Source organism: Ranitomeya imitator, chromosome 1 (assembly GCF_032444005.1).
Source record: "Ranitomeya imitator isolate aRanImi1 chromosome 1, aRanImi1.pri, whole genome shotgun sequence".
In the NCBI taxonomy this organism is placed as follows: Eukaryota; Metazoa; Chordata; class Amphibia; order Anura; family Dendrobatidae; genus Ranitomeya; species Ranitomeya imitator.
This window is the reverse complement of record NC_091282.1, coordinates 112,884,782-112,911,417: the sequence shown is the minus strand read 5'-3', so window position 1 is coordinate 112,911,417 and position 26,636 is coordinate 112,884,782. Positions and strand designations below refer to the sequence as shown.

At 40.6% G+C, this 26,636-nt stretch overlaps 1 protein-coding gene across 3 annotated transcripts in view; it reads right to left on the bottom strand.

Annotated features, from left to right (window-relative positions):
- Nucleotides 1–26,636, bottom strand: part of HOMER1 (homer scaffold protein 1) — a 150,164-nt gene that overhangs the window by 110,566 nt on the left and 12,962 nt on the right. For all 3 annotated transcript variants that reach the window (XM_069749838.1, XM_069749847.1, XM_069749830.1), the window contains exons 3-4: nucleotides 7,213–7,369; nucleotides 2,572–2,703 (exon numbers count right to left, since the gene is read on the bottom strand). In XM_069749838.1, coding sequence (XP_069605939.1) covers nucleotides 2,572–2,703; nucleotides 7,213–7,369 — 289 coding nt within the window. The remainder of the gene's footprint in view (nucleotides 1–2,571; nucleotides 2,704–7,212; nucleotides 7,370–26,636) is intronic.

The following is a 26,636-nucleotide window of genomic DNA, read 5'->3' as shown; positions in this document are numbered from 1 at the left end:
GTGGGTCAAAGTGCTCACCACACATCCAGATAAGTTCCTTAGGGGGTCTACTTTCCAAAATGGTGTCACTTGTGGGGGGTTTCAATGTTTAGGCACATCAGTGGCTCTCCAAACGCAACATGGCGTCCCATCTCAATTCCTGTCAATTTTGCATTGAAAAGTCAAACGGCGCTCCTTCCCTTCCGAGCTCTCCCATGCGCCCAAACAGTGGTTTACTGCCACATATGGGGTATCAGCGTACTCGGGACAAATTGGACAACAACTTTTGAGGTCCAATTTCTTCTCTTACCCTTGGAAAAATAAAAAATTGGGGGCAAAAATATAATTTTTGTGAAAAAATATGATTTTTTATTTTTACGGTTCTGCATTATAAACTTCTGTGAAGCCCTTGGTGGGTCAAAGTGCTCACCACACATCCAGATAAGTTCCTTAGGGGGTCTACTTTCCAAAATGGTGTCACTTGTGGGGGGTTTCAATGTTTAGGCACATCAGTGGCTCTCCAAACGCAACATGGCGTCCCATCTCAATTCCTGTCAATTTTGCATTGAAAAGTCAAATAGCGCTCCTTCCCTTCCGAGCTCTCCCATGCGCCCAAACAGTGGTTTACTGCCACATATGGGGTATCAGCATACTCAGGACAAATTGGACAACAACTTTTTGGGTCCAATTTCTCCTGTTACCCTTGGTAAAATAAAACAAATTGGAGCTGAAGTAAATTTTTTGTGAAAAAAAAGTTAAATGTTCATTTTTATTTAAACATTCCAAAAATTCCTATTAAACACCTGAAGGGTTAATAAACTTCTTGAATGTGGTTTTGAGCACCTTGAGGGGTGCAGTTTTTAGAATGGTGTCACACTTGGGCATTTTCTATCATATAGACCCCTCAAAATGACTTCAAATGAGACGTGGTCCCTAAAAAAAAATGGTGTTGTAAAAATGAGAAATTGCTGGTCAACTTTTAACCCTTATAACTCCCTAATAAAAAAAAAATTGGTTCCAAAATTATGCTGATGTAAAGGAGACATGTGGGAAATGTTACTTATTAAGTATTTTGTGTGACATATCTCTGTGATTTAATTGCATAAAAATTCAAAGTTTGAAAATTGCGAAATTTTCAAAATTTTCGCCAAATTTCCGTTTTTTTCACAAATAAACGCAGGTACTATCAAAGAAATTTTACCACTATCATGAAGTACAATATGTCACAAGAAAACAATGTCAGAATCACCAGGATCCGTTGAAGCGTTTCGGAGTTATAACCTCATAAAGGGACAGTGGTCAGAATTGTAAAAATTGGCCTGGTCATTAACGTGCAAACCACCCTTGGGGGTAAAGGGGTTAATATGTAAATGAGCTGTTAAGATCTATGGGCCGGACATAGATCTCCCCGAGAGTCTGCCTCCAGAGATTATTTGAAATGGAAAGGGATGTTATCTGGGTGAAACATGTAACTAACACAGAACAGTAGAACTGAACTTTGTCTCATAACAAACAAGCTGCAGCTCTCACAGCTCTGTGTGTGATATATGTGTGTCAGGAGAGCAGGTTGTCAGTCATTACATGTCTCCCAATGGTAACTTCCTTTTCATTTAAAATAATCTCTGGAGGCAGATTCTATGTGAGATCTATGTTCGGCCTATAGTCCTGAACAGCTCATTTACATATTAAAAAAACATGGATTTCAATGGAATAAGACATTTGATCTTAGACATCATGGTATCATTTTATCCATCTTCCTATGACCTGCATGCCCATGTAGATGGCTTCGGAAGGAAGATCATGCTGAGAGAGTCCCTTTAAAGAAGTAGTACTCCCATCAAAGTTTTTATCCTCTTAGTATATTGCAGTCATCATATTATATATTACTCTGTACTTACAATTGCTCATTTTGCCTTTCTACCCAGCTAATTCTTATCTTTTTCACTGTTCGCAGTGACTCGTGACTCATACAGGTAAAATTGACCTCCTTTTTCTACACAGAGCTTAGAAGGATTCAAGCAGTCAGTTTTTAATTATGTGATGTCATAGACCTAATGGAAAAGAATTAGCTGGGTAGAAAGGCAAAATGAGCAATTGTAAGTACACAGTGCTACATGATGACTGCAATAAAGAGGATAAAATCTTTGATGGGAGGAGGAGGGCTTTTTTAAGGCAAAACCACAGACTGATATCATCATTTAGGGTACCGTGCTATGCACCAGTGGCAATGCAGACAAAACCTTACTACATCAGAAAAAACATTATTTCTTAAGCATCCCAGTATTGACAAGGAGGTATGATTTAGTGAAAAGGTGGTATATTTTACTGGGAAGGTGTGTAGATTAAAACGCACCAACACTGTTGTAAAAATACGCCAATCAAAAGGTTGTGCAAAGTTAGATAACTGTGTCAGTCCCCAAATGTATCATCCAGAAATGAGCCACTTTCGGCACATCTTCAGTCTGGTCTGAGCTTCTGCTGTCTATGTTCTCCGCTACTTTCAGGAGTTTGGATCAGTATTTTTAAACCAAAAGTGTCTCCAAATAATAATAAAAATAACAAATGTGTGTACATCATGCACAGTACACTCACCTTTGTGAGATGATGCTCGGAGGAGAAGCCAAGGCCGTACACTGTGTTAGCCCTGCTGTCCGCCCACTGGCCAAACTTCTGGGATGTTTTAGTGAATGTCATGTTGGGACTGATGGTGCTATTTATTATTGCCTGGCAGAAACAGACATAAAAGTGTAAAACCAAAATCAGAAAGAAAATATATGAAAGATGAGATTCAAAATTGTATTACTCTGTTTTAGTCATTGCCCTGTATTAATCAGTGGGGAACCAAACTAGCGCCATTTCTAAAGAGCCACAGAAGTTACAACCTGCTTGCTAATACTACTTGATTCCTGAAAATATTTTGCTAGTTTAGGTTTTCACCCTTGTCTCAGAAAGCAAGGACAACATTGAGAAACCTATACTGTTCATCCCTAGTAAAAACAAACAAACACATATTTGCTTTTAATTGCTTTTAAAACATCATTGCAGTTTATTTTTCATCTGTGACACCAGAGGAGCACATTGCCAAATAACTAATTAGTGTTAGACAAGCTAAGTTAGATGAGTTTTTTTTACAACCCATGACAAGAAATAGAGCGCACTGTCAATGCATAATTAATGTACAGAAAGTTATATAGGGAAGACATAGGGTTTGCGCAAGGTCATATATACTCTAAATAGGACAAGGATTAGAGGAGGCTATTGCCATACACCGCAGGCCTCTAGATGACACTTCTGATTTACCACGACTGTGGTCAGAGCATACTTGAGATATATATCTAACTTAAAGACTATTTTTTTATATTTCGCTATCCTCCGAGTATAGCAAAGTTGTGACTTTTAGCAGTGTACTTATTAGTCATATTTTTATTACTTCATGCTGCAGTGCTGAGTCACACATCCATTTCAAGCTTCATTAGAAACCGCTTTCAACTGCTGCTCACTTAAGATCTGTACTCTACTTATGAACAGAGTACGGTAATTCCTCTCTCTGAGCTTCTCTGATTTTTACTATACTCAGACAGGGGAATTCACGAATTCTGTAAAAAAAAAAAAAAAAGGGATCATAGCTGAACAGCAGTTAAAAGCAACATCAACTTGGCATTGAAACAACCCTGCAGGATACTTTTTTAGGAAAGTAGTAAGCAAAATAAGGTAATTAAGAATTTTACAATATTTCATAGCTTTATCATGCCTGGAGGATAATTAAATAATATAAAAAACCTTTAGTTACCCTATAACTTTTGAGACAAATATAACTTATTGGGCACCATAAGTTAGAAGAATTGACCAGGCTCAAAAGTCATTACTAGATCCAATGTAACTGACGTGATGATAATGAAAGTCTCCTGAGTGTACTTTGGATAAACCAATGGGGTCCAAGCGTAAAATCCACACATTATCCCACTACATCATAGGTCCCCAACCCATGGCTTGGAAGCCACATGTGGCTCGCAGGTCCATGATGTGTGGTTGGCGGCTGTGTGCCAGCTAGGCACACTAGCAACAGGTCTAACAAACAGTTACGAAGAGAAGGTCTCCAGATGGTGAGTTTTGTGAGTAGCTCCGAATAGAACGTCAGTTCTGGATGCACATATACTGGCCTAGGGGTTGGAGGGATAAATATGTTAAGCTGGAGAAAGAATGATATTGCCAGATAGGGGGCCGCTTGGAGCTGGATGCGATAGTATGGTGGGAGTGCCTAATGTGACAATACCAATGGTGGGTAAGGTGGGAACCCCTGGATGGAAGCATACAATGTGAGTTCTATGGGGAAGCTTTGACTTATATTGGTATTGGGGGATCTAGGATTAACTATTGGGGGGAGAGAGGGCGGAGCTAGATGTCACCACTCAGGAGGCTCCGGATGTGGCTCACGACTGTCTCTTAGCGCTCATGTGGCTCTCAATGTAAGAAAGATGGGGTACTCCTGCATTACACGATTAAACATTATTTGTACAGACGCAATGGAAAAAATGTGTGGGTGGTGAGGTTTCAACATTTCGTTCTTCTCTCATGATAGGTCTTAGTGCTCCAGTGGATTGGGAGGACACATTGACGACTTTGGGCAGCCAAAAAACGAATTCAAAAACTTGCCGAAGCCTAATTTTCTGCACTTTTCAGACTTGTATATATTTATATACTTGTGAATCCTACATTTCTAATCTGTTAAGTAGAGGAGATGCTGCAGCCAAATGCGCCAACTTTTTGGTAATGTTTCTTCACATGTATTAATAATTTGACCTCCTCCATACAGAGGCCTTACACAAGCATGCAGTAATAAATGGATCAGCAAGTTTCATTCACAGAAAGAAGCAGAATCATCACAAAACCTCAAACATCTGCACTAGGAAACCGAAGATGAGGATTTGCTGACGAAGTCGTAAACTTACAAATATAGCTTAGAGCTAAAAGAAAAGTTAATTAAACTGCTGGCCGTCCAAAATGAATGTATTTATTTAAAATGTGTCTGCAAGACGAATCACCTCTCCATCAATGCTAAATTTTACTAAAATAGCAGACTGCTGCGGAAACGCTCAATGGTATGACATGTATATGAATTGGGCAGCTCGGCAGATGTATGTACCGCAACTATGAAACAGCAGTTTTCTTAATGAAGATAAATGTAGTGCGGGTAGGAAATCCAAGCGTCATGGCCAGAAATCAGAGCTCTTCGGGAACTGTCCTGGATCTCACAGTAACTAGATTGGATTGGAAGCGATAGGGTTACACCCTGAAAGTCAATTTCCAGACATTTAGTCTACTCCGCCAATATATTTTTGGTCACCCAGGTGTTGATAAAAATAATTACCATTAAACATGAGCAAAAAGATTCACAGGACCATGGTCCCGCAATCATGTCGTTAGTTTGAGGCTGCCAAAGCACTGAGAACCTCCTACCTTCCGGAATCCCTCACGCCACTGATTATTAGTAGGTCTTGCTTGACGTCATGTGTTTGTTGTGCTGCGACAATAAGGTTGTGATGGTCCTACAAATCGGAAGAGGTGCAAAGTATTCTTGAAGGTTGTTCACTGGGCTCTGGTTGGCGACAAGAACTACCAATGTGGCTGCTAGATATGGATCTCTCGCATCTTGTTGTTCATCTCTGATTACCAGGACTTGCCAGCAACATCAATGCTTCGCTATAAGCATAAAAAGTCCAACTACGGTATGTTGGGATTCATAGATTATAGTATGATCTCTTTTTAACCTCCACTGAGATTGTGCTTTTATTGCCATTAAAGGGCTTGTCTCATGACATACTTTTACTACATATCCATCAGATATGCCATAAATACCTATTTAGACCCACACCTATGTCCAACACAGGGGTCGCCCGATCTTCTGTACAAACTGATGACCAATCATATGTGAATGGAAAGGTGAAAGTCATCTAACCCTTCTTTTTGTCTCCATTTTGCCTCCAATCCTGCCAAATTCTGCAATGACCAGACAGACACCATCTTTTAATGCGCCATTAGTTGGTGCATTCAAAGAGAAAACAATCCATTCAGGTGGCAGAGTGTCAGCAGAGAAAAAAAATAAGACTAGTGCAGGCTGCAATTGTTTGCCACTCGTTGTTATGTGTGGAAGGCTAATCAGGTGAACTAGCACAGCGATTAACATTGGTGTGTGTTACGTCTGTTTCTGCATAGCAAATGGACTGAAATAAGGCTTATCCGAACGTCGCCTGAGGCTGTCAGTGCTTATGGCAATGTTTGAGCCAGTGTTTCAAGGCAAGCACCGCAATGCATACAAAAGAGAAGTATCCATCGTTCTCTTATTCTCTTCCTTTTTTGGATGCACTCCAGCATTACAATACTTGTTGATAACATACGCATCACCGGTAACGACTGATGTCAAGAACTTGGAAAAAGTTAAGTGATTATTAGATGAACAGCCCCTTCCACCTGAAAGAAAAGGTTCATATAAGGCTAGGTACAGGCGTGTATTGAAAATCGGGTCAGTCGAAACCGCAAATTGTGGATGTGACATGATCCGCGTGCAGTTGTGTGTGCTCAACTTTCATTCCATGAATAATTCTGGGCCAAAGTAGTGCATGCTCGATTTGTTTTTACCATGTAAAACCATTAGTCCGTGTGTAAAATCATCCATGTACCCTGGCACACTGGCCACAACGAGTCCATGTGCGGTCTGTGGTGCACATGGACCGATTATACACTCGTCTGAACAAGCCCTAAATACATTGCCATATGTTCTTGTCCATTTTTACGACCATAAATTCCAACCTCGTGAACGGAACTTAAAGCAAAATAAATATATATTAAGCTATTAGATCACGGGAGCCTTGGACAAATCATATAATAGTGCTATGAAAATAAGGCCACCACGTATTTGTGTGAAAGCGCCCTAAGGAAACATCCACTGAGGACATTTTGCAGAAGAAAATCCACAGCTGCACAATCCTCTTGAAAATGCTAAATCTACAGGATTTCTGCAAATGGTAAAAACTGCAGGGAAAAGCTACGGCTTCAACTGAAGGACAGGGGATAGCAAATTTAGGCTGCAAAATGTCATTGAAAATTGATGTCACCCATGGTGGTCAGGTCATGGTAAAAGCAGAAGATAGAAAGGCAATAGTATCTGTTAACTTGAGATTCACTTAAAGCATCAATTCACCAAAAGTCTGAAATAATTTTCTTTTTGTTTTTTACCTTCGACCCATCCAGACTAATTATCCTATAGACATTCCTTGTGCTATCGTAGAAATAGGACACAGTAACTGCATGTTTGCTGGTGGGAACCCAGTTCTTCTTTGTGTTTGGATCAATCTGGAAGACATGGGCTTTGGTGCTGAAGATGGGTTGTTCCCTAAAGGAAGAAAAAGGAAACAACATGTAGTGATAGAGGAATATGTGACAGACAATCCGACATGTGATAGACAACAACGTACATGAGTAGCCATCAAAGTATCAGACTCACTGACAGGTTCCAACATAAGATTGCCGAATCCTTGACATTATAAGAACGCTATCCAAAATGTAACATATTGTTTTGGAATTTTCTTAGGAATACCGGAAAGAAAATGTCTTACGTTTTATTTGTAATACTAAATATCTACCGCTATGTAAGATTTGTTCATCTCTTCTTCGTCAGATGTAGACCTACTCTACAGTGCAGCCAGAAATGTATTTAACCTCCATATTTTGGGCCTTTTTCAATCCTTCTGCTGTTTCTTTCACCATGCTTGCTTAAAGGGTGTCTATCATTTCAAAACATTTTTTGCACATCATAAAGGCTGCAAAGTTCTTCTAATCAATTAGGGTCCGGGCCCTGAAAGCCCCACCAATCAGTGTAAACATGTCTCTGAAGTGTGCAGCTTCTGCATGAGCGCTGACTGACGGGTGTAGAACCTCAGCAGTATGTCTATCGGTCCGTACGCCACTGTCACGGAGCTGTATATGGACCCATAGTTTCTATTGTGCCTGTACTCTGCTCTGCGTGTGCTCTCATGCAGGAACTGAGCACTTCAGAGAAGGGATTTAGGAAATCAATGGGGGGCTACCTGAGTGTTTCAGGACCCAGACATCACCGATCACCAGAACTTTGCAGCCTCTATGTATAAAAAATCTTTTGAAATCATGATTACTCTTTAAAGAGTTCATTCATCTTTTCATATTCATGTTGCACCTCCTATTTCTCCTCTCACACACATAGAGAAAAACTGCAGCTGCATCCCCCTTTCTTCCCTCTTCTGGCAAAGTTATGTGGTCCAAAAGAGAATTAAAGGTGTTTTCCTAAGAACAAAGTACATTTTAATTAGTACATCTTGGAGCAATAATACGTTCCACAATTGGATGTGTTATAAAAAATGTTCCTGTGCTGAGATAATCTTATAAATGTGTCCCTGCTGTGTACTGTGTAATGGCCGTGTCTGACCGTGCAGGAGCATGGTCTGATCATACCACAGCTCTTGGGCATGGGGTTAAGCAAAAGAGAGTATACAGGCAGGATGGCACAGGATCACAGCTTATTCTTATCTGTGAGGTGAAACATTTCCCTGCCGGTTTAGAAACAAGCTTTACCTCACAGAAAGAATGAGCTGTGATTCCGTGCTGTCCGTATACTCTTTCCCTTCCCCCTTTCCCTAGGACATGTGGTACCATCAGACCATGTTCCTGCACAGTCAGACATAGCCATTACACAATATTATCTCAGCACAGGAACATTTTATTTAAACACAACCAATTGTGGATTTATTATTATTCCAAGAACTATTAATTAAAATATACTTTGATAGTGGGAAAATCTCTTTTACTATTCACACACATGAAGGGCATTCATTGTTCTCGTTAACCGTTTTCTTTCCTTTTCACTCCTTTTGTTTTAATGGCATTGCCCTTTAAGAAAGTTTATTTGGCTGTAAATCACATTTAGCCTCACTGATTAGGGTCCGTTTATACAGCCCGACCGGCGGCACTGTACAACCAATGATCGGTAAACTTTTACCAATCGGTGGTCGTTTGAATGCCTAGTTACACAAACAGACCAAAGCAAACGATGCTCACTGAGCGATCTATACAGCCATCTATCTGGTTGGATAAATGGCAAATGACCAATTAAACAGACGATCCAGTTACAACTATCTATGTAGAGACGGATTTTTCTTGGATTTACCCATGTAGACTATTGGGAGGACCTTCTTGTACTGGAGCCTTCCTAGTCTGCAATGATAAAGTACGGTGGTGGCAGCATCAGGCGCTGGGGATGTACGGGGTTTGAACACTTATTATTTTTGGTCACCTTGAGAGACCTGATTTTGTATTAGTAGTGTGAGGTATTATGTGGAGGTTGTTGAGAAAAAATATTATTATCAATTTTTTGGAAAAAAAAGCTGTAAAGAAACCAACTGGGAAGAAAGTAAAAGGATGTGAACATATTCTCACTACACTGTATATAGTATCCACAAGATACGACAAGCCCACCAAGACCCAGAAGATCATCTAGTGGGCCAAGGACCGTAATTAGCTCCGAACATTACAGCGTCCAAAGGTCCAGCTCCGTTTGTCACCAATCACTTGTGATTAGAGACTATTTTTTGTGAGCCAATAATTCCTATGGATAATTTGACCCAGTTAACAACAAGGATCGTAATGAAGTAGACATGGACAGAGACGCTCTGTCCGACACTAGTGTCACTATTTATAATGTATTAGAAATGATATAAGGTCAATTTACAGCAATGGTTAGGACACGTCGTTACAGTCACACGTGGGGTAACCAGTGGTCCTAAATGTCTGTCTAGTAAAGGACACCGGGTATGATAACACCTGGCCATTATTATCTAGTGACAGGCGGACTGAGAATTTACAAAGGATGAGTTTGCTAACAGTAAGCTAGAGTTTAAATAAAGTACATGTAAAGGAATGGGCTGTATTCAGACTACTACAGACCACAAAGGCTACTCATAACTAGAATTACAGGGACAAAAGGACTGATCAGGCTGGAAAAATATTGTATTCACAGAACATGATGCTTCCACAAATCCCTAAGCACAAACGTCTTTTTATTCACATCACATATAATATATGCAGTGAGGCTAACAGTCAATGATATTAAAAGGGGAAAGCCGAGAAAGTCAGAGAGGTGAGAAATAACAACAGATGTGCAGACCCAGTGCTGAAACTAGAGCCTGATGGGCCCAAGTGCCCCCTTTTATATATATATATATATATATATATATATATATATATATATATATATATACACCATATATATATATATATATATATATATATATATATATATATATATATATCCTTCATCCTGGTATATATATCCCCCATCCAGGTATATATGTCCCTTATCCTGGGTCCCATCCTGTTATATACACTGCCATGTAAAAGTCTGGACACCCCTGGTCAAGATCACTGTTATTGTGAACAGTTAAGCAAGTTGAAGATGAAACGAACTCTAAAAGGACTATAGTTAAATTTGACGTATTTCAGATATATATAGACAGATAGATAGATAGATAGATAGATAGATAGATAGATAGATATCTACTATATAATTGTCTAAGGGTCACTTCCGTCTGTCTGTCCTTCTGTCTGTCCTTCTGTCCGACACAGATATTCATTGGTCGCGGCCTCTGTCTGTCATGGAAATCCAGGTCGCTGATTGGTCGCGGCAAAACAGCCACGACCAATCATCGACGGACACAGTCCGGCGGCGACATGGCCACTCCTTCCTCCCCGCAGTCAGTGCCCCCTCCATACTCCCCTCCAGTCAGCGCTCACAGCGTTAACCGACTGCATTATGCCGCGGTGTAACGCACTCGGTTAACGCTGCTATTAACCCTGTGTGACAAACGTTTTACTATTGATGCTGCCTACATGGCTGGGCAATATACTACGTGGCTGGGCAATATACTACGTCACTGGGCAATATACTACGTTACCGGGCAATATACTACGTGGCTGGGCAATATACTACGTCACTGGGCAATATACTACGTCACTGGGCAATATACTACGTCACTGGGCAATATACTACGTGGCTGGGCAATATACTACGTGACTGGGCAATATACTAAGTCACTGGGCAATATACTACGTTACCGGGCAATATACTACGTGGCTGGGCAATATACTACGTCACTGGGCAATATACTACGTGGCTGGGCAATATACTACGTTACCGGGCAATATACTACGTGGCTGGGCAATATACTACGTCGCTGGGCAATATACTACGTGGCTGGGCAATATACTACGTCACTGGGCAATATACTACGTCACTGGGCAATATACTACGTGGCTGGGCAATATACTACGTGACTGGGCAATATACTACGTCACTGGGCAATATACTACGTTACCGGGCAATATACTACGTGGCTGGGCAATATACTACGTCACTGGGCAATATACTACGTCACTGGGCAATATACTACGTGGCTGGGCAATATACTACGTTACCGGGCAATATACTACGTGGCTGGGCAATATACTACATGACTGGGCAATATACTACGTGACTGGGCAATATACTACGTGACTGGGCAATATACTACGTCACTGGGCAATATACTACGTTACCGGGCAATATACTACGTAAGCTGGGCAATATACTACGTGACTGGGCAATATACTACGTGGCTTGAAAATCTTGGCTAGATCTCAAAATAGCAGTACATGAAAGACGACCCAGAAATCTTACAGGACTGGAAGAATTTTCCAAGGAAGAATGGATGAAAATCTCTCAAACAAGAATTGAAAGACTCTTGGCTGGCTACAAGAAGCATTTACAAGCTGTGATATACAGTGGGGCAAAAAAGTATTTAGTCAGTCAGCAATAGTGCAAGTTCCACCACTTAAAAAGATGAGAGGCGTCTGTAATTTACATCATAGGTAGACCTCAACTATGGGAGACAAACTGAGAAAAAAAAATCCAGAAAATCACATTGTCTGTTTTTTTAAGAATTTATTTGCATATTATGGTGGAAAATAAGTATTTGGTCAGAAACAAACAATCAAGATTTCTGGCTCTCACAGACCTGTAACTTCTTCTTTAAGAGTCTCCTCTTTCCTCCACTCATTACCTGTAGTAATGGCACCTGTTTAAACTTGTTATCAGCATAAAAAGACACCTGTGCACACCCTCAAACAGTCTGACTCCAAACTCCACTATGGTGAAGACCAAAGAGCTGTCAAAGGACACCAGAAACAAAATTGTAGCCCTGCACCAGGCTGGGAAGACTGAATCTGCAATAGCCAACCAGCTTGGAGTGAAGAAATCAACAGTGGGAGCAATAATTAGAAAATGGAAGACATACAAGACCACTGATAATCTCCCTCGATCTGGGGCTCCACGCAAAATCCCACCCCGTGGGGTCAGAATGATCACAAGAACGGTGAGCAAAAATCCCAGAACCATGCGGGGGGACCTAGTGAATGAACTGCAGAGAGCTGGGAACAATGTAACAAGGCCTACCATAAGTAACACACTACGCCACCATGGACTCAGATCCTGCAGTGCCAGACGTGTCCCACTGCTTAAGCCAGTACATGTCCGGGCCCGTCTGAAGTTTGCTAGAGAGCATTTGGATGATCCAGAGGAGTTTTGGGAGAATGTCCTATGGTCTGATGAAGCGAAACTGGAACTGTTTGATAGAAACACAACTTGTCGTATTTGGAGGAAAAAGAATACTGAGTTGCATCCATCAAACATTATACCTACTGTAAAGCATGGTGGTGGAAACATCATGCTTTGGGGCTGTTTCTCTGCAAAGGGGCCCGGACGACTGATCCGGGTACATGAAAGAATGAATGGGGCCATGTATCGTGAGATTTTGAGTGCAAACCTCCTTCCATCAGCAAGGGCATTGAAGATGAAACGTGGCTGGGTCTTTCAACATGACAATGATCCAAAGCACACCGCCAGGGCAATGAAGGAGTGGCTTCGTAAGAAGCATTTCAAGGTCCTGGAGTGGCCTAGCCAGTCTCCAGATCTCAACCCTATAGAAAACCTTTGGAGGGAGTTGAAAGTCCGTGTTGCCAAGCGAAAAGCCAAAAACATCACTGCTCTAGAGGAGATCTGCATGGAGGAATGGGCCAACATACCAACAACAGTGTGTGGCAACCTTGTGAAGACTTACAGAAAACGTTTGACCTCTGTCATTGCCAACAAAGGATATATTACAAAGTATTGAGATGAAATTTTGTTTCTGACCAAATACTTATTTTCCACCATAATATGCAAATAAAATGTTAAAAAAACAGACAATGTGATTTTCTGGATTTTTTTTTCTCAGTTTGTCTCCCATAGTTGAGGTCTACCTATGATGTAAATTACAGACGCCTCTCATCTTTTTAGTGGTGGAACTTGCACTATTGCTGACTGACTAAATACTTTTTTGCCCCACTGTATATATACATTTTTTTTGCATATAATACAAAGGAAATGTGTTATCTTTAACTTTAGGCCCTTTAGAGACAATTTAATCTCCAACTTGCTTAACTGTTCACAATAACAATAATTTTGACCAGGGGTGCCCAAACTTTTACATGCCACTGTATATCCCCCATCCTGTTATATATATCCCCCATCCTGGTATATGTCCCTTATCATGGTATATGTCCCTTATTCTGGGCCCAATCATGGCAATATGTCCCTTATCCTGGTATATGTCCCTTATGCTGGCCCCAATTCTGGTGTATGTCCCCATACTGCCACCCTTCTTAAAAAAATAACCCATTCTACTCACCTTCCCTCTGCTTCCCCACCATGCAGTATCCTGTTCTAAAGCTGGCAGCTGACTTCGGTGTGCAAGCGACGGGAGCACATGATGTCACTGCCATGAGCCATGTGCACGCTGAAGTCAGCTGCTTGTCTGTCATTGGCCATGTACCGTGTACTGCGTACTGCAATACATTTCAACTGGATATGCGTCGGAGTCTTAAGAGCAAATCCAAAGTTTAGATTGCAATTCTGATTAACAAAAATTCAACCAGAGCTAAGTCTAATCATCCATTACACAGATGTCCAGAGGAAAGGGGCATTACTTAACAAAGAAACCCTTCCCATTTCATGCTGTCAGCAATGGCACCACATGGAAGAGAAATGTCACAAAACCAGAGAAAGAAATTAATTTCTTTACACAAGAAAGGTGAAGACTATAATAAGATGAGCAACGCTTTCCTCATCAGTCAGAATATTCTTAGCAAAACTGATACAAAAAAAAAAAAAAAAGCCCACCTAAAATTTGAAAGGGTCCTTGCTGAAAAATATGAAGACTGCTGGGGATCTATTTTCTGAAGTGATGAGACCAAGATAAATGTTTTTGGAACTGATGGCTTCAAAACTGTATGGGGTTGCAATGCTGAGATGTACAAAAAAAATGCATGGCGCCTACAGTGAAACAAGGTGGTGGCAGTGTCCGTATGTGATTAATTTGAGTAAAATAGAATATTTTGTAATGAAAGTTATATTATTAATCTTACTTTCATATTATGGGTTCAAAAAAGTTATTTACAACTCAGGCTTGCCAACATTTTGGAAATTGTTATTGTGTTCAGTGACATATATATAATATGAGGGAATATCATATAGTAAATTTGTCTTGTTTGCTTGTAGACGTCTACAGCATCATTTGCATTAGCAGCAGGATATATGGCTTTAGTTTCCCTTATAGACCATTTTATGTGAAAGCGTAAATCCGCATCATTGTGTGCATGACTTTTACACTTTTACACTTACTATCTCCATCTATCACCCACCCCTAAAGATGGCTGGACCATCATTATAAATACATCATTGTAAATACACACCTGTACTTTGTATCTCCCCCCCCTCATTTTAGATGGTAAGCTCTCACGAGCAGGGTCATCTTATTGTGCTTTAATTATTGTATTGTTAACATTGTTACTTATGACTGTTGTGTTTCAAGCTGTTAAACTGTAAAGCGCTGCGGAATATGTTGGCGCTATATAAATAAAGATTATTATTATTATTACACTGCCTTATTCTTATTTTATAAAATTTGTGGCAAGACCTCTTTAAACAATTTCCAAATGCATATATATATATATATATATATATATATATATATATATATATATATATATATATATATATAATATGTTATATGAAAGGATTTTCTTGAAATAAATGGAATATGTATACAATTAACGGCATGTTCCCTTTTTGGTCTAAAATTCTGCAGTTTTTTTCTCAGGATTCCCGTCAGAGTGGCTGCAGGTAACCGGTAGTTGAGCTATCTACCTGCAAATGGAGATTTAGAGTACTATATGTGAAAAACAAAGATTCAACTGGTGTGAAGATGCTGTATATTTACAATTATGACTTTATTTGGATATTGGGAATTGACGTACTATTATTTGGGGTTCATCCAAACAGTGAAATGGCAACACCAAGAAGAAGAAGTTGTAGAATTATGGGAGACACATGATGGATAGACATGTTACTAAAGTGGAAATGCTGACAAAATGGAAACAAAATGTTCAAAACAATTTATTCAGTATCAAGTATGAGCACCACATACAGAAATCCCTGCACTTACACTCCATGGCTGCTCTCAGTGAAGTTATTAATGGTTTTCTGTGGAATGTTCCGCCACGTTGAATATACTTTGGTATGTAAATCATCATGATCCGCTGCTGGCAGCTCCTTTCTTTAATTGCCAACCAATAACATCCCAGATGTGCTTCTTGGGAAACAAGTCTGACACTGCAGACGATGGAAGCATATTTAGGCTGCATATGCTGCTCACAGTAGGACGAGCAGTATGCAACCTGGCACTATCATTTTGGAAAACGCATGCTTGGACACTCTGGACACACATTGGAGAAATGGCCATATAACTGGTTCCATGTTCAAATCAAAGTAGAACCAAGCTGTCAGTATACCTGGAATGAAGAGAAGAAGGGTCCAGCTACCTTACATTATGCCACACCATATTCTTGGGAGGAAGACCGATGTGACATTCTAATGACAGAAAAACGACTGGCACATCCAAACTAGTGTGAATAGGTGCATACCAGGAGCAGCTACCTCCATACACAACATACAAAAAAGGTTGCATTCTATCGTGCCAAAGCATGTCTAATATGAAATACATGAAATATGAATAGCAAAATGGCTTTTGAAAATTAGGAAAATATTTGAGAGACGCTTTGCACAGAATTTGATCAAATAGTATGAGAGAGAGTGTCGTGAGGTCAATGGAACAATAGTAGTGGACATCTGGCTCGTAGCTCAATGTCATGCAAATGTCTTCTGATGGTTTGTGCAGACACTACTTGACGCCTTAGGCTTAGTATTTAACGTCCAATTTCACTAGCAGTACGAGATGGATCATTTGTGGAACCAGTGGTATGGCCATTTTTCCAAAGTGTCTGAAGAGCCATTTTTCATCAAGAGAATAAAAGGCCGCATGTTGAGCATGCTACTATGAGCAGCCTGCAAGGCCCAAACATGCTAATATGGTCTGCAGCATCTCAAGACTTGTCTCTAATTTAGCACATCTGGGACATCATTGGTCTATAATTACAAAGGGAGTTGCCAGCAGTGGATATTGATGATTTTTGTGCTCAAATGTCACGGTTGTCTCAGATGCAACAGACTGTGTCACTCTGCATCTGGCTGCAGAAGGTTTGGCATTACAGATGCCTCCTTAATCCTTCTGACTCTTGGACCCAGCGGCATCCTCCCTCCGGCTCTAGTTGACACACCTGGACCTGGGTGTTTATAAATCCCCAGGCAACTGCAGAGAATCGCTAGTGATATTCACATTTTTCCCTTATTAAGGCTTGGAGCTATAGCAGTCTGCTAACTTCCTCTAGGGAGAAGTTTTAGGACGTTAGAGGTTACTTCTCTAAGTCTGCTTAAGCTAAGTTCATTCCCCTTGTCTGTCTACCTTTCTTGTCTTTAGTTTACAGTGGGGACTGACCAGTGCATATCCCACTCCCTCCCTACTCAGGGCTTAGCTCTATGGAGAAACACGGCTTAGGCGAATGGTGAGGAACCAACAAAGGGTTGGTAGGGCAGATAGAAAGCTATTAGATCTGCCTCATCCCTTCGTGTTTCACTTAGTCTTTCCCACATTGTGCATGACACCAAGTGCATTCAGCATGGCAGAACATTCCTCAACCATTAATAACCTAATTGATAGCAGCCAAGGCGTGCAAGTGTGGGGATTTCTGTGTATGGTGCTCATAGCCAATGCTGAACAAGTCTAGATGTTTTGAAAATGTTTGCATTCTTTCGTCATTTGTATATCATTAACATGTTTATCCATCCTGTGATTTCCATAATCCCACAACTTTTTCTTCTTGGCGTTGCAATTTCAATATTTAGGAGTGTGTATAAATCTAAAAACAGGAACACAGAAAATATATGTTTGATAATTTACTGTTGTATTCTGGATTCTACATCTAGTACTGAAAAGCGCCTGTGAGACAGACTGGACATCTCTCTGACTCAGTTGAGTTGTTAAGTCTGTGGATGCCAGTTCTATCCTTGGGCCAAAATAACTGATTTACATGACTCTTTACAGAAGCCAAAACTGCTGTAAATTGAAATTAAAACTTAAATCAGAAATTAAAACTGATGCCCTACAGATAAACTTACATACATTTGCTTTTTGTTACTTTTAGCACTCGTTCACTGCTGCGGCTTCCATCAATCGCACATCGTATTTGGCAAAGCGTCACGGCTACTATTACAAAAAGAAGGCATGATGCCAATGTGAAAGCATTGTAAAATTAAACCAACAGCAAATCAGTAAATAAACTATGGCTACTTTTTTGGTATAACATGACTACATATCCCGAGAAAACTCTACCGATGAAACTGAAATTGAGCTGAGGCTGGAGCGTGCCTTGAAAACGTATTTCTTCAAGGACGCTGATGTCAAAGAATTTTATTACAACTGCAACCTCAGTCCAAGGCCCTCACACAACCTAGCCTGCCCAGAGATATTTCTTCACTAAGCTCTGCTGTTTTTAAAGGGATTGTCCCATGAAGAAAACTCCTAATAGGGCATAAAGATGTCCCCTGAAAAAAGTGAAGTGCTGTATAATGAATGCAGCCTTCCCCAGATAAAATGTACACAGGCAATTAATAAGGCTCCTTAGTGATTCTGCTTCCCACTTTAGGGTATGTTCACATTACATCTTTTTCAGGCAGCTTTGGTACGAGTCGGCCCAAAAAGCCACTTGAAAAAGTGCTCGCAATATGCTCAAAAGCATGAACTTATTCGAGCGTCTTTTAACTGTTTCAGGTCTCCAAAGACGCCAAACGGTTAGGAGAGGTGACTTGTTCTGAAGACGCTCTATACTTTACAATGGAGGTCAACAGGAAGGTTTTAAAAATCTCAAGCAGTTTCTGAATTGTCAAATAGAGTAAAAAAAAAAGTCTTGAAAATGACAATAAAAAAGTAATTTAAACATGCTAGAAAAACTCTTAAAAATTCTCTATGGTTGTTACACACTTATCCCAAGTATTCAGGGATCTGCTTCCTTCACCTTGATCTGCTGCCCCCTGTTGTGCTCCTCCCAGGTTGTTGTGCTCCACCAAGGTTTTGCCGGTTGCCCAGCATGGCTCAGTGATCTCATTTCCTTAGGACTGAAAACTTTCGTTTGCTGTACTCCAACTTTTCTGCCCATCATACTTTAACTTGCTTCTATCCCTGCTGGGTTCTACTGCTTCCGTCCTGCTGCCCCCAAGATTCCTAAGTGTGTCAAGTCATTGCTTCCAAACGTCTTCCTCCAATATCTGGAATCTGTGTACCCACCAGGACCTGAGGCTTAGAGGATCCACCTCACCAGGTGAGCCTAAACACTGGTGATCAAAAACATCGTCAGAAAACACGAAAAATAGAAATTTCAGGTTTACAAAAGGAGAATTTCCTGAATCATCTTCTGCTTGAAAAAGGAATATTTTTGGCCAACTGAAAAAGATGTGTAAATGTACCCTTATAGGGTCGAGGTACATAACTTTTCAGTGTACACAATCCATTATAGTGTAAGGTCAGGTTCACATCAACTTTTCTGGTATCATGTTCTGGAAAATTACGAACACCTGGAAGAGTCTAATAGACCCCTCTGACTTATGATTGCGTCCATTGTGTGCTGTCATAGTGTCTGTCATTTTAAAAGCTGCATAATGAAATACTTTTTACATCAAATATCCTGGAATATGTGATGGAGGCTCTAAAGTCTTTGGGGAAGACGTGAACACAGACTACCGTAAGTTGTTACGTGCATTCATCGATAATTTGTTGAATTATTGATGTTCACTCCCGTACCTACAAGTCAACGAGGAAGACAACGACAACACTGGATCTTTACAAAAACTTCCATGGAAGACGTCTATTGATAAAATGATTTCTGTAAGGAGAACTGCCACTGCCCAAGTCATTTTAATTTTAGAAAAATCTCAGATATTCGTTTTTACAATTCAGAGATGCTTTCAAGAATAGCACCACTGTCCGATAGAAAATCCCCAAACTCGGGCATAAAATAAATGCCAACTTTGGAAAAGACCAGCTTTGTGCAGTAACAATTATCGGAATATGAATACAGATGAAAAGAAATAAAAGTAAAATAAAATAAAACCTAATATCACCAATCTCTTCTGAGTGATTGTAGAAATTTATATTCGCAAGGGAGCTGGGGTGTCAAGATTTGCCTGCCCTTGATTTACACAAATGGTGTCTGATGTCATCAGACCGAGCAGCGGATTGTGCTTTATCGCAGAATAATGAAATGTGCAGACAGTTTTAGCATGTACTTCTCCCGATATTGTAAATGGGTTTGAAAAATCATCACGCGGACTGTGCAACATTTATCAGGACTTAAAGGGAATTTCAAGTGATATTTTATCTACTTATAGGACGGTCTGGTGTTCTAATCTTTGCATTATAAAAACAAGGCCATTTACATGCTGCTGACAATTTACAGATCTGCTTTCAAAATCCGTATTATATGAAATCAATTACGAGATGGAAAAGAAAAATCTAATAAAACGAGCAGTTGCTCATTTTACAAAATAATTTACGTGTGAAGGTTTTCTTCTGCGTGCTCTGTCCCCTCCAAGGCAGAAAAGACACAGGGGAGGGTAAAAAAAGCATTAAAAAATTTATTTGGAAAGCCATCATGTTCTAGTGACTCAATTACAAGACATAATAACGCTATGGACCAAAATATCCGACTAAAGATTTTAAAGTCCTTGATTTAATGTTCATATTTTTGCTATGACACAGAATGTACATAATGACCTATTTAAGTCACTCAGTAAATGGCCTTATTTCACATATTGGCTAATTTTTAGATATACGCCTAAAAATTATTTATCCTTAAAGAGCCATTGATGAATGTAATTCCAGGTACAGCCTGTGGAGAAGAGTAGCCCTTTCTGGAAGAAAAACTGTTACTTTTTTAGTGTGCCAAAAAATATGAAAACCTCAAAATAGTATTAAAAAAAGTTTGAGTAAATTACGATACTCCAAGGTCACCTTGTTTGGTAAATGCTCGGACACATCCTTACATTTTAGAAGCTCGGCTGCCCTGCAGCTGATTCTCATGGAGTATTCGTTAAGTCATTTGTAGTAAAAATTATTAATGGGGTTTCCCAACCCTACTGCAAGAACTCACAAAGTATTGTGACCATGAACAGATTATATTGAAAAGACTCATCTGCCAATGATGTTTCTGATGTTTATCTATGAACTAGACTGAAATGACTATGCGCTGACAGCAAAAAATCAATCTGAACTCTACAGTGTCTTTAAAGGAGTTGATGACCTAATCTTAATTGCCAAAGTTTCCCAGGTATAATAAAATGAAAAAGAAATCATATCCTTACCTCCCGGACTGGTGCAGCTCTTGCAATGTCAGCATTGTGTCTCTGATCCTTGTTACGTGACCGCTGCAGTCAATCACTAACTGCCTGTCAGTATTTTGTCAGAGCAGATATTTGCTCTGATGGAATAGTTAAGGTGGCAGCAGCAACGACAATACTGGAATTGAGTCGGTCCGTATGGCATGTGCTTTGTTCATTTTATATGGGGAACTTTGGCAGTTAAGAGGGAGTTGTCCAATGTCCAGTAGTGGACAATCCATTTAAGGTGGAACAGATAATTGCCTCAGCCCATAAACATTTCAGTCATTTGCGCATGCATGTGTTCCTAGCAGAAAAGGAAGTAAGCAGATATCAGAGCCTTTTCGTGGCGGGTTATTTTCCCTTGGGATCAAGGGATCAGGTGACAAAATCCAATATGTCTGACTTTTCTTCCTCCTGACATCTGTTACTTGGGGAAAGTCAGGTCAGCAGAAATTAATGGCTTTAGCCAACATTCATTTAATGAGTGTGGTCACCATAAAGGTACCGTCACATTTAGCGACGCTGCAGCGATCTAGACAACGATCCTGATCGCTGCAGCGTCGCTGTTTGGTCGCTGGAGAGCTGTCACACAGACAGCTCTCCAGCGACCAACTATGCGAAGTCCCCTGGTAACCAGGGTAAACATCGGGTTACTAAGAGCAGAGCCGCACTTAGTAACCCGATGTTTACCCTGGTTACCAGCGTAAACGTAAAAAAAAAAAAAAAAAACACTTCATACTTACATTCCGGTGTCTGTTCCCCGGCGCTGTGCTTCTCTGCACTGACTGTGAGCGCCAGCCGGAAAGCACAGCGGTGACGTCACCGCTGTGCTCTGCTTTCCGGCCGGCGCTTACACAGTGCAGAGAAGCACAGCGCCGGAGACAGACACCGGAATGTAAGTATGTAGTGTTTTTTTTTTACATTTACGCTGGTAACCAGGGTAAACATCGGGTTACTAAGCGCGGCCCTGCGCTTAGTAACCCGATGTTTACCCTGGTTACCAGTGAAGACATCGCTGAATCGGCGTCACACACGCCGATTCAGCGATGTCTGCGGGAGTCCAGCGACGAAATAAAGTTCTGGACTTTCTGCTCCGACCAACGACATCACAGCAGGATCCTGATCGCTGCTGCCTGTCAAACTCAACGATATCGCTAGCCAGGACGCTGCAACGTCACGGATCGCTAGCGATATCGTTCAGTGTGAAGGTACCTTAAAGGCGGCCATGCGCTTAGTAACCTGATGTTTACCCTGGTTTCCCGGTGGACTTCCCATAGTTGGTCGCTGGAGAGCTGTCTGTGACAGCTCTCCAGCGACCAAACAGCGACGCTGCAGCGATCGGGATCATTGTCTAGATCGCTGCAGCGACGCTAAATGTGACGGTACCTTTACTCATTTGTGAATTTTCTCACCTGTTTGCTCATTTTTTCTTTTATCTGGTTAATGTAGCCCCTGGTTGTACAGTGTTTCCAATCATCAGAGTGGATGTCACAAGGCGGCACAAGACAACATCTTCAGTAATATCAATAAATGGTTGTATATAATATTAGTAATAAAAATATGGCTAGTAAAATATTAGTTTTAGTCATTTGCATAAGTTAGTTACGGTCAGCTGGAATATCAAATGTAAATCTATCTATTTAGTACGGGTCACACAAATGCTTTATCAGATTAGGAAGAGCTAATGGCCACTTGCCGTACGTATTAGATGTCCCTCAGCTATCAGACACTGACACTCTGTCTCGAGGAGCAGCACTGATGGCGGAGGGCGTAGACTGATTAACATCTCGCGCATCCTGCTATTGTCTTTCATCTTGGACTCCTGATTTGACCTTAGCTATTCTCCTATTTTGATCCCTGCCTGCTAATTCTGTCTTTGGTCCACGGGACAGCAGCTATTCCATAGACACAATCCAAGACCTCTTGCAGAAAAGTTAAGATTAATACCGTATATACTGTTGAAAACTGATACATTCCCTGGGATATAGTTTTAGAGTGGCAAGTGCCAAGACTATCCATGGAAGCCAGAACTTGATGGTTTGTCCCCTAACACAGGCCATGTTAGCTAATCAGACACACACACAATGTCCTATATTTAATTGCAAAACATTTATTACCATTACTACAAGAGTTGAGCAAAATGGTTTGCAAGACATTGGTCCAGTGGCCACCTCAGTAACCTCATACTGCCGGACGACAGCCCAGCAAAACTCCACCTACATGCCGGCATCCCAGTGTGCCTCCTGCTTAGTGGGCCCAACACAATGTAATGTGTGTTTCAATAAGCAACAATGATGTTACACTAGATTTACTAAATAGACGAGGCACTAGCGATGTCGGTTGGTAGGTGAAAATTTGCAAAGTGACAACTGGCCCGGGATCCTGTGAATCATCTTGTTCATATCTAGTAATAACCTTTCTTAGATTCAGTTAATATGAGGAGAAACAGATAGGAAAGGAGCTTTCATCTGTGCCATACTCAATGGCATTGATCAGTGATATGTTCTATCTGGAAGCTGTCTTACAATAACACATGTTTCTTCTTTCTTAATACACTAGAAAGCATTAGCATAGCAGCACAACATTTTTTTGCAAAAACTAAAAAATGTGAAATCAGTTTAAGTCAAAAAAAGTATGCTTGCTAGTCAGGAGTGACTAAACCCAATTGTTTAATTCCTGAGCAACCTCTGACAAGTGTATTAGTGGGTAGGAAGTGGAGGGGTAATGGAAGATATGGCACATTATTAATTTCAGTGAAAGTAGGATGCTTTTACCTCTGACAGCAACACTGTCAGTTTTCTGCACAGAATGATCTGCTGGATCTCAAATGACTATGAGGGGAAATGTTTGGACTATTTTTTTTATTTAAAAAAAACATGTAATATCTGTCAGTGTACGGTGTTATTAAATGGGCTGTGGGTTACTACCAGATTTCCATACATTTAGGCCGGTTTCACACGTCAGTGGCTCCGGTACGTGAGGTGACAGTTTCCTCACGTACCGGAGCCACTGACACACGTACACACATTAAAATCAATGCATCTGTGCAGATGTCATTGATTTTTTGCGGACCGTGTCTCCGTGTGCCAAACACGGAGACATGTCAGTGTTCGTGGGAGCGCACGGATTACACGGACCCATTAAAGTCAATGGGTCTGTGAAAAAAACGTACCGCACACGGACGTTGTCCGTGTGCAGTCCGTGTGCCGTGCAGGAGACAGCGCTACATTAAGCGCTGTCCCCCCCACTGGTGCTGAATCCGCCATTCATATCTTCCCTGCAGCAGTTTGCTGTAGAGAAGATATGAATAATAGTGTGTAAAATCCAGGTCCCTGATGTGCCACAGAAACGCAACGGCACACGGACACAGATAATTCCGGTACCGATTTTTCCGGTACCGGAATTATCTGGACGTGTGAGACTGGCCTAATACCGTGAGGTCACTTTGAAATTACTAAGGCTGTGTTTGTGTTAAAAAGCTTGGTTAGATACAGTCCCAGGAGATCTCAGAGTATTACACACATTTTTTTCAGCCCAATCAGAGGAATTGCAGTATTGCGATTTGTGACATATTGATTTGCTGCTAATCAAATTTTTGAAAAATTTGTCGAACCTGATGAATTTGAATTTCAAAAGACTTTTTGTGTGCTGCAGTTGATTTATCGGTTTGGTTAACTTGAACAACCTTTGTACCAAAAAAGAGCATGAAGGGCACCTCTAAAAATCATACATTGAGCTAATGCCGCTAGGCAAAAATATACAGTTGTGCTCAAAAGTTTACATACCCTGTCAGAAATGTTGCTTTCTTGGCCTTTTTTCAGAGAATATGAATGATAATACCAAAATATTTTCTCCACTCATGGTTAGTGGTTGAATGAAGCCATTTATTGTCAAATGACCCTGATCAAAATTTCACTTTCCATGGTGATTTTGGCCTCATAACATGCACAGAAGTTGATACAAATGGGTTTGAATGGCTACTAAAGGTAACATCTTCTCCTGTGACCTGTTTGCTTGTAATCAGTGTGTGTGCATAAAAGCTGAGCAAGTTTCTGGGATCCAGACAGACTCTTGCATCTTTCATCCAGCCACTAACATTTCTGGATTGTAAGTCATCAGGAAAGCAAAAGAATTGTCAACGGATCTAAGGGAAAAGGTAGTTGAACTGTATAAAACAGAAAAGAGATACAAAAAAGATATCCAAGGAATTGATAATGCCAGTCAGCAGCGTTCAAACTGTGATTAACAAATGGAAAATCAAGGGCTCTGTAAAAACAAAACCACGATCAGGTAGACCAACAAAAATGTCGTTCACAACTGCCAGGAAAATTGTTCGGGATGCAAAGAAAAAACCCCAAAAACCCATCAGCTGAAATACTGGACTCTCTGAAAACTAGCGGTGTGGCTGTTTCAAGAAGCACAATAAGGAGGCACTTCAAGAAAAATGGGCGGCATGGTCGAGTCGCCAGAAGAAAACCATTACTGCGCAAATACCACAAAGTATCTCACCTACAATACGCAAAACAGCACAGAGACAAGCCTCAAAACTTCTGGAACAAGGTAATTTGGAGTAATGAGACCACAATTGAACATTTTAGTTACAACCATAAATGTTACATTTGGAGAGAGGTCAACAAGGCTTATGAAAGGAAAACACCATTCCTACTGTAAAGCACGGAGGTGGATTGCTGATGTTTTGGGGATGTGTGAGCTACAAAGGCACAGGAAACTTAGTCAAAGTTGAATGAAAGATGAATACACCACGTTATCAGCAAATACTGGAGGCAAATTTGCACTCATCAGCACGGAAGCTGCGTATGGGACGTACTTGGACATTCCACCATGACAACAAGCCAAAACACAAGGTCAAGTTGATCTGTCATTGGCTACAGCCAATGTCTGTCACTTTTTACTCTGCTCCTGGCTGCAAGCACGCCATACACGACGATTCAGCTTGTGACAGACATCCTTGATAAAGGCCTGAGAGCCGAAACGTCAGAAATTTTGTCTTGACAATGTCATATATTGGCTGTAAATAAAGATCCTCTTGTTACACGGAATATTCTCAAGAGTTATCCCTTTTTGTGAGTGCCGGAGGTGTTTTCTGCTACTGCATATTGTTTTTCCTTCTGGGCACCTACACTAATTGAATTGAGTTCAAAAGCTTCTTACTACCTCAATATTATTGAGCCACTCTGGGGAGATCTCAAGCACGCAGTTCATGCTAGACAGCCCAGGAATTTACAGGAACTGGAGGCTTTTTGCCAAGAAGAGTGGACAGCTTTACCATCTGAGAAAGTAAAGAACCTCATCCAAAACTACCACAAAAGACTTCAAGCTGTCATTGATTTTAGAGCGGGCAATACACAGTATTAAGAAACGGGGTATGTGAACTTTTGATCGGGGTATGTGAACTTTTGATCAGGGTCATTTGGATGTTTTGGGTTGTCATTATGATTTAAAAAAAGAAATCACAGTAGTTTGACAATAAATGGATTCACCTAACCTTTAACCATGAGTGGAGAAAAATGTTTGTGTTATCATTCATACCCTCTGAAAAAAGGCCAAGAAAGCAAAAATTCTGCTGGGATATGTAAACTTTTGAGCTCAACTGTATATAACTGAACATGAGGTTCTTAGCTTAACATTCATGATCAGACTGTATGAAGCCCACTACCATGTAATGGCAAACCTCTTAGTGGGTCCTTATCGCCCTAACAGAGTGGAGCCA